This window comes from Ictalurus furcatus, chromosome 5 (assembly GCF_023375685.1).
Source record: "Ictalurus furcatus strain D&B chromosome 5, Billie_1.0, whole genome shotgun sequence".
Lineage (NCBI taxonomy): Eukaryota > Metazoa > Chordata > Actinopteri > Siluriformes > Ictaluridae > Ictalurus > Ictalurus furcatus.
The window spans coordinates 10,704,030-10,719,978 of record NC_071259.1 but is presented as its reverse complement, the minus strand read 5'-3'; the positions used below and the strand labels follow the sequence as shown (position 1 = coordinate 10,719,978).

Below are 15,949 nucleotides of genomic sequence, written 5' to 3'. Positions count from 1 at the left end.
GAGCAGCTGTTGGTGACAGTAGAGGTGATGCTGTGTTGAAGCAGTGCATCTCTAATTGGATAGTGTAAGCAATCTCCATCGCTTATGATTCACGCGGTCTCGCTATGCCTCTGGGTATAAGGGCTCATTTCACTTTCGGGGTTGCCTCCTCGAAGGCTTTGTCCAAAGGGGTATCCTTACAGGATGTGTGTGCTGTGTCGGGGTGGTCTACGCTGCACACATTCATTTGATTTTACAGCCTGGATATACATTCCAGCCCGGGCTTGAGTGTCTTGCAGTGACCCTTGGGCTCGGATCTTTTTGAACAGACTGTACCCTCAGTATGACAGAGTGGGTGTTCTCGTTCCCACAGCGTTCAGCTAACGCAACGTGGAGTTCCCTTTGAAAGGGAACTTCTGGGTTACCCTGCCCCCTAAGAAGGGAATGAGACATTGTGTAGCTTTGTTATACTGGGGCATGCCTGTGAAATGTGCTTAATTGCCACGTCACCTGATCACAGCAGGCCTATAAATAGGCATGATGTTACACAAGCTTCAGATACCGGTCATGCGCGAGTGCGCTTCCCACAGTGTTCAGCTAATGCAACATCTCGTTCCCTTCTCAGGGAACAGGGTTACATGCGTAACCCAGACGTTTTTTGTGGGATTAAATCAAAACATGAAAACTGGGGTTGACTTTTCTAGTGATATCTGACAACAGTGAGCTTAAATGAAGTGAATGGGCTGTCTATTGGAGTTGGTGAAGGGTGAGCGGCAGCGTACTGTATGTTTACAGACTGAACAGTTGATTATGATTTGTGAGGAATTATTTAATAAAGAAATTTTAATTAAACCCACCTTGTAGCGTTAGCATTATTATTAATTTACTTGCGCCCTACGCCGCTGTGACTACACGAGCATGTCACAGTCACAGGTTCAGGTCATTTTGCGCAATCAATAAAAGATGGCGGTTTGTGAGATGGGAAAGTTGAAAGAAGCAGATGATATACATTGTTACTCTTATCATTAGGGATGTCACAATACCAAAAATCTCTTAGTCGGTACCGATACCATCAAAAATACATGATACTCGATACCAAAGTCGATACCATGGTGTGGTTTAAAAAAATAAATAAATTAAATAAAAATTTCTAAATAAAATTAAAAACTCCTGGAGGACATCCTCCTCTGGCTAATACTGGCAAAGAGAGAGAGAGAGAGAGATATTTTAGTTATCAAACACTGTCGGACAATAACTAATAAAACAGTGCTAAAGTGCACTCTTAAATCCGCGCGTGCGCACACACACACACACACACACACACACACACACACACACACACACAAACACCCCTTGTACTCTGAATGCAAGCATTAGTTTAAATTCACTGACATGGTGGCAGGCCAAAAAGATTTATTAAAAGCATTAACATTTGAATAATTATTAGTGACATTATTCTACATTTTGTTGACAGGACACAGGCTGAATGGCGATGCATGGTGGCCCATTAGGAGGTAGTTCATAACATTGCAATGTGTTAGCATCGTTAACAAGTAACTGGCTATCGCAAACATTACATGGAGCATAACGTTAGCTGGTTTCACGGCCACAATGCCAGCTGCCTCAAGCAAACATAATATAGGGCCCGTCTTTCAGGTGCTTCGCCAAATTCCAGGTGTTTCCTCACTTTGTTTGAAATGAACGATAGCTTCGGCTGCACACCAGCAACCCATGCTACCTTTCTTCGCAACGAGCTTTCCTCTCTCTGCCTCTCAACGAGTCAGGGCAGAGCTAAACTCGTCGCCATTTTCTGTAGTTTTTCCTGTGTGCTTTCTTCTTCTTCTTTACCACTTGTGGACCGACTAATACACTTATGCGTATTTGCTGCCCCCTTCAGTTCCCGAAGAATTGCAACCTACGCTACTGCAGAAAAACAAGTACTGTCACATTTTAAGAATGTTGGTACCGACTTGGTACTGAAGTATCCATTCTCGTGACATCCCTACTTGTCATCATAATGGCTTCTTTGCAGTATTTGCACACGTGTTTGGTTGACTGAGGTGATGAAAAGTAGTGTGAAAGTAACTGTTGCGCATTTTGGACTTCCTTTTGGACTTTGCATCTTTTGGATATTTTTTCACAGTCGCACAAAGTACAATTCAATTGCAAATGCGAGTGAAATGGTCACACTGTAGAGCCCTGCCTGCAGATGTGAAATCATATACATACTGTAGTTGACACACAGTTGTTTTTGGAGCATTATATCTTTAACTGTGCCAAAATAAAGCCTAGTTTACTTCTAGAGGAAAAATCTTTTGTATGTTGTAGCATTGTGATGCTACTCCTATATTGAGAATCAGTCCTGTGTGTGTTCCGTCAAGAAATACCTACAGTATTTACAACCCCAATTCCAAAAAGTTGGGACACTGTGTAAAATGTAATTAAAAACAGAATGTAATGATTTGTGAATCCCATAATCCCATGTTATTATGGAAACATATCAAATGTTTAAACTGAGGAAATGTACCATTTTAAGGAAAAAATAAGGTAATTTTGAATTTGATGGCCGCAACACGTCTCAAAAAATTGGGATGGGGCAACAAAAGGCTGGAATATAAGTGTTACTAAAAAGAAACAGCTGGAGGAACAATTTGCAGCTAATTAGGTTAATTTGCAACAGGTCAGTAACATGATTGGGTAAAAAAGATTATCTTAGAGAGGCAGAGTCTCTCAGACGTAAAGATGGGATGGAATCTGGATGGAAACATATGTTGCTCTAAAACCTGTATACACCTTTTAGCATTAATGGTGCCTTTCCATATGTGCAAGCTGCGCATTCCATAGGCCCACCCCATTAGTGGGGTGAATCAGAGATTCAGGGTTTTGAACTGAGCGCTGATAAAAAGCTGGATGGTCCCGCTCCTCTTTAGTCCTCTTTAGTTTAGAGGACGCGGCGTCCATGGTTTCCAAAGAGAATTTCTCATTTCAATTCGTCTGACCACAGAACACAGTTTTCCACTTTGCCTCAGTCCATTTTAAATGAGCTTTGGCCCAGAGAAGACTTTAACCAGCATTTATGGATGGCGCAGTGAACTGTGTTCACAGACCATGAATTCTGAGCCCATGCAGTGATTTCCATTACAGAATCATGCCTGTTTTAATGCAGTGCCACCTGAGGGCCTGAAGTTCACAGGGATGCAATACTGATTTTCGCCCTTGTCCCTTGCGCACAAGGGATTTCTCCAGAGTCTCAGAATCTTTTGATGATATTATGTACTGTAGATGATGAGATTTACATTGAGGAACATTATTATGAAATTCTCCCACAATTTGTAGACATTTTTTCAGAAATTGGTGAACCTCTGCCCATCTTTACTTCTGAGAGACTCTGCCTCTCTAAGATACTCTTTTTATACCCAATCAGGTTACTGACCTGTTGCCAATTAATCTAATTAGTTGCAAAATGTTCCTCCAGCTGTTTCTTTTTAGTAACACTTACTTTCCCAGCTTTTTGTTGTCCTGTCCCAACTTTTTTGAGATGTGTTGCAGCCATCAAATTAAAAAAATTAAAAACCATTCCCTTAAAATGGTTATTTTTCAGCATTCTGTTTTTATTTACATTTACACAGTGTCCCAACTTTTTTGGAATTGTGGTTGTACACAACTGATATAACTTTAACTATATTTAAAATACTGATGTTTAAAATGATTGTGATGAGCTTGTACTATAATCTTTTTCTAACAGTAAAGCGTCTTCATATTTCTCCTGTTGTGTTGCCAGATTCTTGTATAAATTTGTACTTAATTGACAATGTATTTTGATAAGTGTTGCTAACAGTTCTGAGCATTAGCACAAACTCTACCCTCTGGTTATCTGAGACTCTTTCTGTTCTTCCTTTCACTTGTTTTGGGTCAATTGGTGGAAACATAATAGCCGTTGTTACGTGCATCAGTGTCTTCTGATGCAAGAACTATTAGGCTTCTTAAACAGAAGTCTGCTTGTTGATATAACTGTTAAACTAAGATTATAGTAATTATCATTCCATTTAAAATAGCTGACCAGTTCTTGGTCAGAATCCACAACATACTGATACTGTTAATTCCAGAATTATCTTAGACAGTATTAAGCTTTTAATCACTGAGCTCTATTTACTGCATATATACTGTTACTAGTGCTTCTGATAAACACACGGTGGATTGTTCATTGCGGTTATGATGAAAGCTTTGGTAAACGCACCTTTATATAATTCTAAAATCTAAATACAATAACCACCCCTCTTCTTTTTCAGATGCAGAAGGTAAAATCAGTGTCAAATTTGGTGTCCTGTTCAACGATGACAAGTGTGCCAACCTCTTTGAGGCACTCGTTGGAACATTGAAAGCAGCCAAGCGAAAGAAGGTCATCACGTTTCAGGGCGAGCTCTTACTGCAAGGAGTTCATGACAATGTTGATGTTATATTACTGCAGGAATGAACTAACGAACTGCCCAGTATCTTCTTTGTACAATTTTATAAATTTGGTTTTGCTGAGGGGAATGAGTGCTTTTTGACCAAACATCTATCACTATAAACAAACACACTATCATATAACTAGTTATTTAAAAAATATATTTATGTCTATGATAAACCTTTAGATGTGTGACTGCAAAACAATATGTATATTGTTGGTTTTTTTTTTTTTTTAACATATCTTGTATAGAATTTTATTTACAAGGTTAGGCTCTTGGGAAACTTAAAACTTATAAATATTTATCCGATGTTGTTTTTGTAATGGTAGTTTCCAAAGACCTAGCCAAGGACTTCCCAGTGTAACACTATTACTGTGAAATTGGCTATCAGATTTATTTGTGCCAAATGTTAAGTAGATTATTTGTGTCTTTTAGGTAATCTAGACAATTATGTCAAATTTAATATTGAGAAATTTCTTTTTCAACATAGAAACTTTATCTTAGATACGTAAATGATTTATGACAGGTTTATAGCACAAATTTGATAAGGATTATTGTATTATTGATTATTGATGAAATCACAAGTATCTCAGGAATATTATATTCATAATAATTCATTCATAATAAACCATTCCACTTGGTCAATTAGCATGTGTTTTGTCTTAAGAAATTGACAACAGATGTTTCAACAGAAGAAGTACAAGTATTTACTCTATTTGTATAAAGCAAACGGTTACTGGTTTTCATATGTCAATTATCAAACATTTTGAGGTGTAAATTAACTATTAAGCCATACTGTTGCTGTGTATGACAGGTATTGGGGTCTATAAAAGTTAATGTCAGGTGTCCTTTCTCATGGTAGCTCCACTGTATTACTGTAATATCCCAGTAATGTACAGATCTGTCAAATCAATTGATAAGTGAGATAACATATGTAATTCATAAACACTAAGGCTGTAAACTATTTGGTATGGCAGGGAATTAACATTATATATCAACATAATAATATAGTGTGATTGCTAAATTAAAGTCATTCATGTAATTTATTTTATGATCTAAGCAAAAAATTATTTGAATGAGCAGATTATCTTAGGTGGTCAGGAGTTATATCTATGGTTGGACAATTTTAATAATTAGCATGGAAATGTTAGATATAATGTACGCCTATCAGCCATAACATTATAACGACCTGCCTAATATTGTGTAGGTCCCCCTTGTGCCACCAAAACAGCTCGGACTCATCAAGGCCGGCTCAGACTCCACAAGACCTCTGAAGGTGTGCTGTGATATCTGGCACCAAGACGTAGCAGCAGATCCTTTGAGTCCTATTAGTTGCTAGGTGAGGCCTCCATGGATCAGAGTTGTTTGTCTGGCACATCCACACAAATGTACGATCAGATTGAGATCTGGGGAATTTGGAGGCCAAGTCAACACCTTGAACTCTTTGTCATGTTCCTCAGACCATTGCTGAACAATTTTTGCAGTGTGGTAGGGAGCATCATCCTGCTGTGATTAGGGAGTAATGTTGCTATGAAGCAGTGTACTTGGTCTGAAACAATGTTTAGATGGGTGGTATGTGTCAAAAATATCCACATGGATGTTATGACCCAATTTTTCCCAGCAGAACATTGCCTACAGCATCACACTGCCTCTGCTTACTTGCCTTCTTCCCAAAGTGTGTCCTGGTGCCATCTCTTCGCCAGGTAAGCAACGCACCTGGCCGGCCACATGATGTAAAAGAAAACTGTAATTCATTAGATCAGACCACCTTCTTCCATTGCTCCATGGTCTAGTTCTGATGCTCACATGAACATTTGTAGGCGCTTTCGACTATGGACATGGGTCAGCATAGGCACTCTGGCTGGTCTGTAGCTACGCAGCCCCATATGTTGCAAGCTGACACTTTTCCGTCATAGCTAGCATGAACTTTTTCAGCATCTTGCAACAGTAGCTCTTTTGTGGGATCCAAACAGACGGGCTAGCCTTCACTCCCCACGTACATCAATGAGCCTTGGGTGTCCATGACCCGGGTTGTGCTTTCAAGTACTAACTGCTGCATACCAGGAACACCCCACAAGACCTGCTGTTTTGGAGATGCTCTGATCCAGTTGTCAAGCCATCACAATTTCACGCCTTGTCAAAGTTGTTCAGATCCATATGCTTGCCCATTTTTCTCACTTCCAACACATCAACTTTGAGAACTGACTCTTCACTTGCTGCCCATATATATACTCAGCAAAAAAAAGAAACATCCTCTCACATTCAACTGCTTTTATTTCCAGAAAATTTCTTAACATGTCTGTCGTGGAAATTAAACAACACTCACAGACTTGTCCTCTGAAGATAAAAAGGTTTATTACAGAAAGATGGTTAATACAGGATAGAATAAAGCAGGATAGAATAATGAGAGCGCTCTGAAGTGCTTGTGTTGAACCACTACTATATATATGAAACGCAGAGAATGACACACTTCTGTGTACCGATAAGAAGCGGTTTGAGGCAGTTCAAACAGGCTATGTTTTATGGTCTTAGAAGATGTGCAGACAAACCTTGAACAGAAGAACATATTTGTGTCTCTGTATAGCAGATAAACATTCTGTACTGATCTAAGTGACATGACATGGCCTTCTTAGGCGTTATCCTCTGATGAGAATGAAACAGAACAAGAACAAAACTATTACAAAGTAAAAATGAATAATTTCCCTCACATGTGTAAATATTTGTATTACCATAACAATATTCAATAATTGAGACATAAACTTAACAAGTTTCACAGACATTTGATGAACAGAAATGGAATAATGAGCCCCTGAACAATGGGGGGTCAATATCAAAAGTAACAGTCAGTATCTGGTGTGGCCACCAGCTGCTTTAAGTACTACAGTGCATCTCATCCTCATGGACTGCACCAGATTTGTCAGTTCTTGCTGTGAGATGTTACCCCACTCTTCCACCACATTTGCAAGTTCTCGATCACGTCTGGGGGACACACATGGTTACAAGTAATTTTCCCCTGCAAGAACAATCAGCTGTCATTCCTGTCTACCTGTAGCACTGTCTTAGGCATCTTACATTACAGACATTGCTGTTTATTGCTCTGGCCACATCTGCAGTACTCATGCCTCCCTGCAGCAGGCCTATGGCATGTTCACGCAGGTGAACAGGCACCCTAGGCATCTTTCTTCTGGTGTTTCTCAGAGTCAGTAGCAAGGTCTCTTTAGTATCCTAAGTTATTGTAACTGTGACCTTAATTGCCTACCGCCTGTAAACTGTTAGTGTCAGAATGACTGTTCCACAGGTGCATGTACAATAATTGTTTGTGGTTCCTTACACAAGCATGAAAAACATTGTCTAAACCCTTTCCAATAAAGATCTGTAAAGCTTATTTGGATTTTACTAAATTATATTTAAAATACAGTGTCCTGAAAAAGGGACGTTTGGTTTTTTTTTGCTGAGTACTGCATATATATCATACCCCTTGACAGGTGCCAGGATAATCCTGTATTTCAAGATAATGCCTGTAACAAGATAATCGTTAAATAATGTAATCAATAATCACTTCACTTGTCAGCGGTGTTAATGTTGTGGCTGATCAGTGTATATTGCCATTGGCATTCATAGCATAATTGTAAAGATTAAACTACACCCACTTGAATAACTTGTGTACAATTTCTTTAGAGGAACAAAGTAACCAAATGGTGGGCAGAGATGTATTAACAAAAACAGTCCAAAGTGGCCAAAACCTTCTAAAACTACCAAGGTCCAGACCTGATAACTAGTTATTTCCACGAACACAGATTTTGACATTTATAAAAATGTATAAACATTTCAAATGTCTAAATGTCTAAACCTTAATTAATAATCCGTTGAAATAGTTGTTTCCCCCTGTCTTAACGTGTGATGTATCTGCCCTGTCCTTTTACAGAATGGTAATAAAGGAGTGAAACGATCTTGTTGTATACTCTAATCAGTGTGTACAGCACAGGTGCAAGATCTCGCTCTCGTTTTGATGTCCTGTTCATTTTCTCACATGGCCAAAAACAACACAGCTTTCTCCTTGTCTTACGTATGTGACTTTTATTTTGACAGACAATATTTACCAGGAAGTACGCTTAGCTAAAGTGGGTATTGTTGCTGTTTCACGAACGTGTGCTGTCAGACTGTTCATATAAATCAGAGTAGACCTAAGATTGTTAATATTTTCTGTAAAGCACTGTCAATAAACGTTAGACAAGTGTGACAACGTAGTAGGAAGCAGACGGTGAGAACAGAAAAGAGTCTCAGCTGTGACATGGATTTCCAGGTATAGTAAATCAGGTCGTAGTGTGTTTTGAAAGTTAAGGTTGTCTAGCTAGTGGACACTATTTCGTATACTTGACCTTTCCCCGCTAATTAAACAGTAAAATAATTACACTTGCCTTTATTAAACAAACTGGTATTTCTGTTAATTATTTAATCAAAGTGCATTTTGTTTGATACCTATATTGTACATCGTTAGAGCTTGTTTGCAGTCCAATATTTCCATAATGTCCACTGAAAGGCGGAAAATACCGAAATAGTCTACTCATGGTTTTCTCCTGTGTTGTTACATCCTGCCTAGTAGCTATAGTTAACGCTAGGATATGGGGTAATTTCAGATATATTGATAAATTGTTGTTCTTGGTGTTATTGTTTTTGTTCTTCCATATTGTCTTAAACTTGCTTTCCGTTAATAAAAAAACAAGTGCTCCAATACTTTTCTGAAATCCTCAAGGTGTTAAATATTTGCATGGGAAGGACAGTTCAGTTCTGAACAAGCATGGCGTATTATTTTTTGAAGAATAACTAAAATTTTTAATGACATGTTTGGTAATTTGGGTTGCATTTTTCATCCTCAATGACATTTATTTATTGCATTCTTATTCATGGCATCACTAAACCAATTTTCAGCAACAGGACCTGTTCTCCAGATAATCATCAACATATTCTAATACTGTATGAACACAACAAAACGAGTGAAATTGACTGCATATTAAGATATTGGCCTGAGTAAGATAAAATAACACTATATTAATCCCAGGTGGGGCATTCCAGTGTTACAGCAGCAGACAAAAGGAAATAGAGAATATAAGACAAAAGACAATATAGCAGCAGAAGAGTACTTAAACAAATTCAAAATAAACCACAATGCAAATATACAAAAAAAAACAACAGAAAAAAAGTTGAGAGTATATGCTCTGAAAAATAGATTATGTGTTAAATTGGCCAGAATATAACTAGATACACTTGTATGCAGGTTATAACAGTGTGCAAAAATGTCGTTGTGCAGCATTGGACTGAGCAAAATTCTTAAAGTATGATGTTTATCCTCCAAGAAGTATTGCAGAAAAATCAAAGTTCCTACTCAGGTGGAGAAGTTATGTGCAGAGTTGTACAGTCTGATGGCTGCAGGTAGAAAGAACCTGTGAAAGTGCTCCTTTCTGCACAGAGGTAAGAGTAATATCATGCACAGTGTGCTCCTTTGTGCCGTGAATGTTGGATGGAGTGGGTGTGAGCGATGACAGTGAGCTTGGACAGCATCCTCCTCTTTCACCACAATCTCCACTGTGTCCAGTCTGGAACCCATAACTGATCCAGCTCTCTTAATGACTTTTTGTTAAAGCGTCATGAAACACTAAGCTAAATTTTCTGATATTTTAACAGAGGTGTTTGTATCGCACATCATAAAAGACAATCTTAGCATCTGTTAATTTTAATTCTAGGAGAACGCTGGTTAATTTTGAGCTTTTTTCCTCTATTTTCGTCTTCCTGGTTTAAAATCTCGTCCTATCACACGTCACAGGCAGTGACCTGGCAATGTACTGTAGTACTTCAATCACATGTTGGTGTCTTATAATTATTCATGAGCCTGTGTGTTCTTATCCTATGAGAAGATTCTGTCTCTTAATTATTCATGACAGCACGTGGTGCTTTCCTACAGATGTAGTAGATGACGCGTTCAAATGGGTCGCAAGAGTTTGTTTCAGTGGTGTAAGAGTTCGAGTGTGTTTATTCGGGAGAGCTATGAGGATTGGAGAAAGGTGGACTTCGGACTTGCTCATGAAAGCAGTTTGCGTCTAGACAATGATGCGGTACTCAGTCCTGAGGACTTTTCTATCCCTTCAAAGATAGAAAAGAGCCTTCGCTTTTTATTCGTGAAAAGCTCGAGCCTATTAGCTATCTACCATTCCGACATTTCTCTTATCTGCACTGCCTCCAGCTCGAGGAAAACAATATAATAAAATATAAAAACTGTACATGCAATATATAATATAATATTAAAGCTCCACTGGCCATCTCGTGTAATATTATACAACGAGAGCCTGTGTTGAAGGTAAGAACCTTCGCCTTTTTATTCGTGAAACGCTCGAGGCTTTTAGCTAACTACCATTCCAACATTTCTCTCATCCATGCTGCCTCCGGTTTTGTTATGTTTTCCTCCATAGTCACGCCAGGGGCTAATGATTCAAATATACAGGGCTTAGGACCTGCACTGCTATCTATTGTGTCTCCATTTAGCGCTGGGGATTCAGGAGGAGAGAAGTCCTCTGTCTCATCTGCAAACTTTTTCACTATCCATTTTTTTTTTGAGTGTTGTGAAGGCTCGCCCCCCATCTTCCTCTCCTTCCTTTCCCTGCCACGCCCCCTCTTCGCACAGCCATCCACGCCCATTTAAGCTGCATTTTTCAAAAACATTGAGAGGTAGACTTGAGCTGAAAAGAGGGAGGTTTCATGACCCTTTAAGTCTGTTGGTATCCTGTGTAGTGATGCTGTGGGCCCAGCACTCAGGATATTTCTTGCAGTAGCAGAATAACAGGATTTTAAAAAGTATAGTCATGTGGAAAAAAAATAAATAAGTATACCCCATGGAAATTGTTGGCTTTTTTGACATATTTGGACAAGCAAACATTTGATCATCTTTGAAACAGTGCCTATTAATGAAGTTGATATACTTGAACAAAACCACACGGAATAACTTTTTTTCAGTAATTTATTTAACAGAAATATCAATAGATGTGTGATTCTTTTGTGGAAAAAGTAAGTACACCCTTGGCCTCAGAAGCTAGTATTGTCCCCTTTAGCAGAAATAACTTCTTGTAGGTTTTTTGCATAATTGTCCACCAGTCTCTGACATCGGCTTGTTGGTATTTTTGACCACTCTTCCATACAATATTCTTTCATTTGCAAGATGTTTGAGAGTTTTCTTGCATGCACATCATTAACCTGTTGAAAGGTCCACTTTCGGTTCAACTTCAACTTTTGGAAAGATGGCCTCATATTATCTTCAAGCACTCTTTGATATAATGCAGAATTCATAATTGAATCAATGAATGCAAACTGTTCAGTCCCTGATGCAGTGAAGGAACCCCAAACCATAACATATCCAGCACCATGCTTCACAGTTGGTATGAGGTGCTTCTCCTGAAAAGCTGTCTTTGGTCAGCGCCAAACATGTCTGCTGTTACTCTGGCCAAACAACTCTATCTTTGATTTGTCTGCCCAGAGCACATTATTCCCAAAGGCTTGGTCTTTGCCTATATGCTCATTGGCAAACTGTAGTCTTCCTCTAATGTTATTTTTAGACAGCAAAGGCTTTTTCCTGGCACGCCTGCCATGCAGGTCAAATTTGTGCAGTCTCTTTCTGATTGCAGAAGCATGCACTTTGACACCAACAGTTGTTGACTTACTAGCAGATCCTGTGATGAAATTTGGGGGTTCTTGGAGAATTATTTTTGCATCAGATGGTCTGCTTTTGGGCTGAATTTGCTGGGACGGCCAGTCCTGGACAAATGGGCAGTCGTTTGAAATCTGCACCACTTGTAGATGATTTTGCTTACAGTGGAATGATGTATTTCAAATAATTTGGAGATCTTTTTTCAATCCCTTACCAGACTCATAGGCATCCACAACCTTTTTTCTGAAGGTCTTATAGAGCTCTTTAGACCTTGGCATGATGACACCACACACCTCAATAGCAAAGGGACACTAGACACTAGATATGAGAGGGGTATAAATAAGACAGGTTCCACCTGCACTTCCTAAGCAGGTTCTAATCACTGGAACCCAGTCTTGAACACCTGATTCTAATTTTATGGATTTGAAGGTGTGATAAATGTAGGGGTGTACTTAATTTTTCCATGTGACTGATCTGTTTTTTGTTAATTTAAATTGTGAAAATTACTGCAAAATGTAAATTTTATGTAACATTTGATAGTGTGTATCAACTTTATTAATAGGTACTGTTTCAAAGAGGATCAAATGTTTGCTTGTCCAAATATGTCAAAAAAAAAACAAAATTTCCATGGGTTGTACTTATTTTTTCACATGACTGTAAATGTTAACCTCTAAAATGATATGAACTAGAGGTTGACCGATAACTGATTGTTGGAACTATCTGTTATGGGCAAAAATCCACAATGGCTGAGACGGGTCCATTGTCATTATACAGTACAAGAACGGCCTCTAGAGGCGAAATTACAACTCACTGATACAGTTTTGTTGTGTTATTTGAATTGTTTTTTTATTATTTTTTTTATTTTGTATGTCTCTATTTTTATTTATTTGGAGTGTTATGTTTTCATTCAGTATCAAATTTAAAAGCAATCGATTGATTAATCGGTTATAGGCTGCCCAACTTAGCTGTTGGTATCAGTAAAATCCACTATCGGTTGACCTCGAATATGAACACAATACACTAAGTAAAACTGTCTGCATACTAAGTAGTAGGCATACGTAGTGTTCTGTATTTCCCAGTCTAACGTATTCCCCTGTTTATAATGATGGTTCATAAAAACACCATTTAATGAACATCAAATCCACCAAAGCATCATTTAACCGTAGTTGTGGGGTGTTTCATGCATCCATTCATGCATCTGTTATATCCCTTTACTTTTCCTCTCCACTTATTGTCTTTTAAGACTCCACATTAACCTGAACCATGCTGTCCCGATTTACCAAATCATTGGCTTATGTGCCTTGGAAATGATTCAGTTCTAAACATTTGTACATGATTTGAACTAATTTTATGTTTATTTATTTACAGTAGTACATCTTATGTATATATTCATAATAACTATGTATATTAGTCATAACACAATTATAACCTTCCTGTTTCATATGGCCCACAGCCACTTATATGATATCACAGTAATTAAGGTCTGTTATTTTATATATGTTGTTTAACTGTCCCAATTGATCTGAATTCACCCTATAATAAGTTTGTACACTGCAAATATTTGCACTGCTTACAGCTTGCAGAAAATATCAAAATAAATAATTACTGCTTATGCTCAGGGCTAGCTGGTATAAATGGGCAAACAGGTGGGAGCCCTCCCTCTCTTTCAAGGAAAAATACACTTAAAAAAAAAATAAGGCTCAGTTTTTGGTATCTACATCGTATTATTTGCTGCTAAAAATGGCTTTAAGTGAATTATTTCTGACTTTTCTGTAACCAAGAACAATAGCACCACCAACAGACGAAAGAAAAGATTCACAGAATGGTATGACGTTGGGTTGATTTCTAGCCCCGACTGTAGATTCACACAGTTGTGTCAAGTGATTACATTTGATGAAACACCCCCTAGATTCTGTGAGCGTTAGGCCTAAATGATTTAACCCTTGTGTGCTGTTTGCTGCTTAGCAATGGATGTACTTTTCACGGGGCATAATAACCAATGCCATATATACCAGAACTATTATAAATTTTATTGAAATTTTATAATTGAAATGTATGAACAAAACCAACCAGATTGCCAAATATTGTGCAATCAGCCATGTCTAAGCTGTTTCTTATAGTGCTGCTGAAGATTTGTGTAATACTTCTTCTGGGTTGGATTGGAACTGAGGAAGTGGGAGACGGGATGAGGACAATTCAAAAGGGCTCTTTATTTTTGCTGTTCAGCGCATTACATGCACACACACACGGCTCTGTGCTGGCTCTCTCTCTCGATATGGTCGTCTCTTCCCGCTTTATCCTTGTCACCATTCACTGAAACACAGTTCTGACCCCCAACACGGTTCTAACCCTCACTAGTAAGATTTCTTGCAGGTGTGTAATCCTTAGCACTCAGCTTCTCCAGCTCTGCCCTCCATTCACAAACCGGCACTCGACCATAGATTTAAAAAAAGTTAAATTTTTTATGAGCTCTGCATCATCTTACAAGTGTGGAAATTAGCACATGTCTCTATCTCAGTTCTTTTGTTACTTTTAACAATTTGAGACATCTCTAAAGCCCTCCCAAATACTCACCCATTTAAGAGTACTTTTAAAGATATATAATCTTTGTGCCTTGCTCCCATTCTAAGAATTCCCTGGCAACTTGCATAACTGAATTGCCATATTTTTTTTCCTGTGTGTTACAAGGTAATGACCAGCCCTGAGGAGATTGCTAAACTCTACCGGGAGCAGAGTCACTTCCCGTCCCTAAGCCGTGCTGACGTGGGACTGGTGATCACGTCTCGGTATGGAGGAAAGTACAACAACATCTCCACAGGTGGGCCCACCATGCTCTGCTGTAACATAACACATTCAGTTTACTGCGGCCTTTAAGTTATACAGTCTATAGAACAGTTTATGAACTTCATACAAGAGGGACAAGACAACACTACTTTATTCTTGAACAGTGGCTTAATCCAGTTACTTTGTACACTGCACATGCACCTCACTCATGTCATTAAGGAAGGCAGGAGTACCCAAACTAGGGGTTGCTTGATTAACGAATATTGTTGCGAGAGAATCTCACAATCTCATTTTGTTTCATTTATTTATTTTACAAATTATTATTAAAAGTATCAAAGACCAATTTGTGTGCTAATATCTTTTAATGTTACTAGGAGGCATATTCAAACAAGCCACATTTAAATGAGTAGGGTACAGGCTATTTAGTCTTTTTCACTGTCTTGACAGCTGTATTAGTGTATGAATTCTGCAGTAAAAGTCTACCCCTGTCTATCTAAGGCCATTAAACAAATTAGCTCAAATTGCTTACTTATGTACTATTCTAGAATATTATTGAGTACTAACGCTAACTGGTATTCCTATTACAGTTAGCGTTTGAATGAAATAATAATACAAAAAAACTCCTGTAGCTATCAAACCTACCAAATGGTATCTTTTGTAATGTGTCTTCTAGTGAATGTTGCTTTTAAATCTTTTGGACGTACATGGTCGTATCACACCATCCCATTGTGGGTTATTTTCCTATAACAACACAACCCTTTCCACTAGACTGGTATATCAAGAATATTCCTTTGGTTTTTAGTCACAGTGTTAAATGTATGTATGTATGATACTAACATAAAGACATGTTCAAATGTTAATTTAGGATATAACTCTAGAATCAAAAAAAAAATGTAGGCTGAGCTTGGTGTCACAAGTTTCATACTATCCATTTGGGGTCATTTGCCCAAAAAGGAACTGGACATGGACATGTTATAGAAGGACAGGACATGTTATAGAAAAATCATCAACAACATGGTGGTGTTATATGTCACTACCCTGAAGT

At 38.2% G+C, this 15,949-nt stretch overlaps 1 protein-coding gene across 1 annotated transcript in view; it reads left to right on the top strand.

Moving 5' to 3' along the window:
* Window positions 1–8,524: 8,524 nt before the first annotated feature.
* Window positions 8,525–15,949, top strand: part of apeh (acylaminoacyl-peptide hydrolase) — a 37,792-nt gene continuing 30,367 nt past the window's right edge. The window contains exons 1-2 of the mRNA XM_053624737.1: window positions 8,525–8,730; window positions 14,809–14,938. Coding sequence (XP_053480712.1) covers window positions 8,719–8,730; window positions 14,809–14,938 — 142 coding nt within the window. The 5' untranslated portion in view covers window positions 8,525–8,718. The remainder of the gene's footprint in view (window positions 8,731–14,808; window positions 14,939–15,949) is intronic.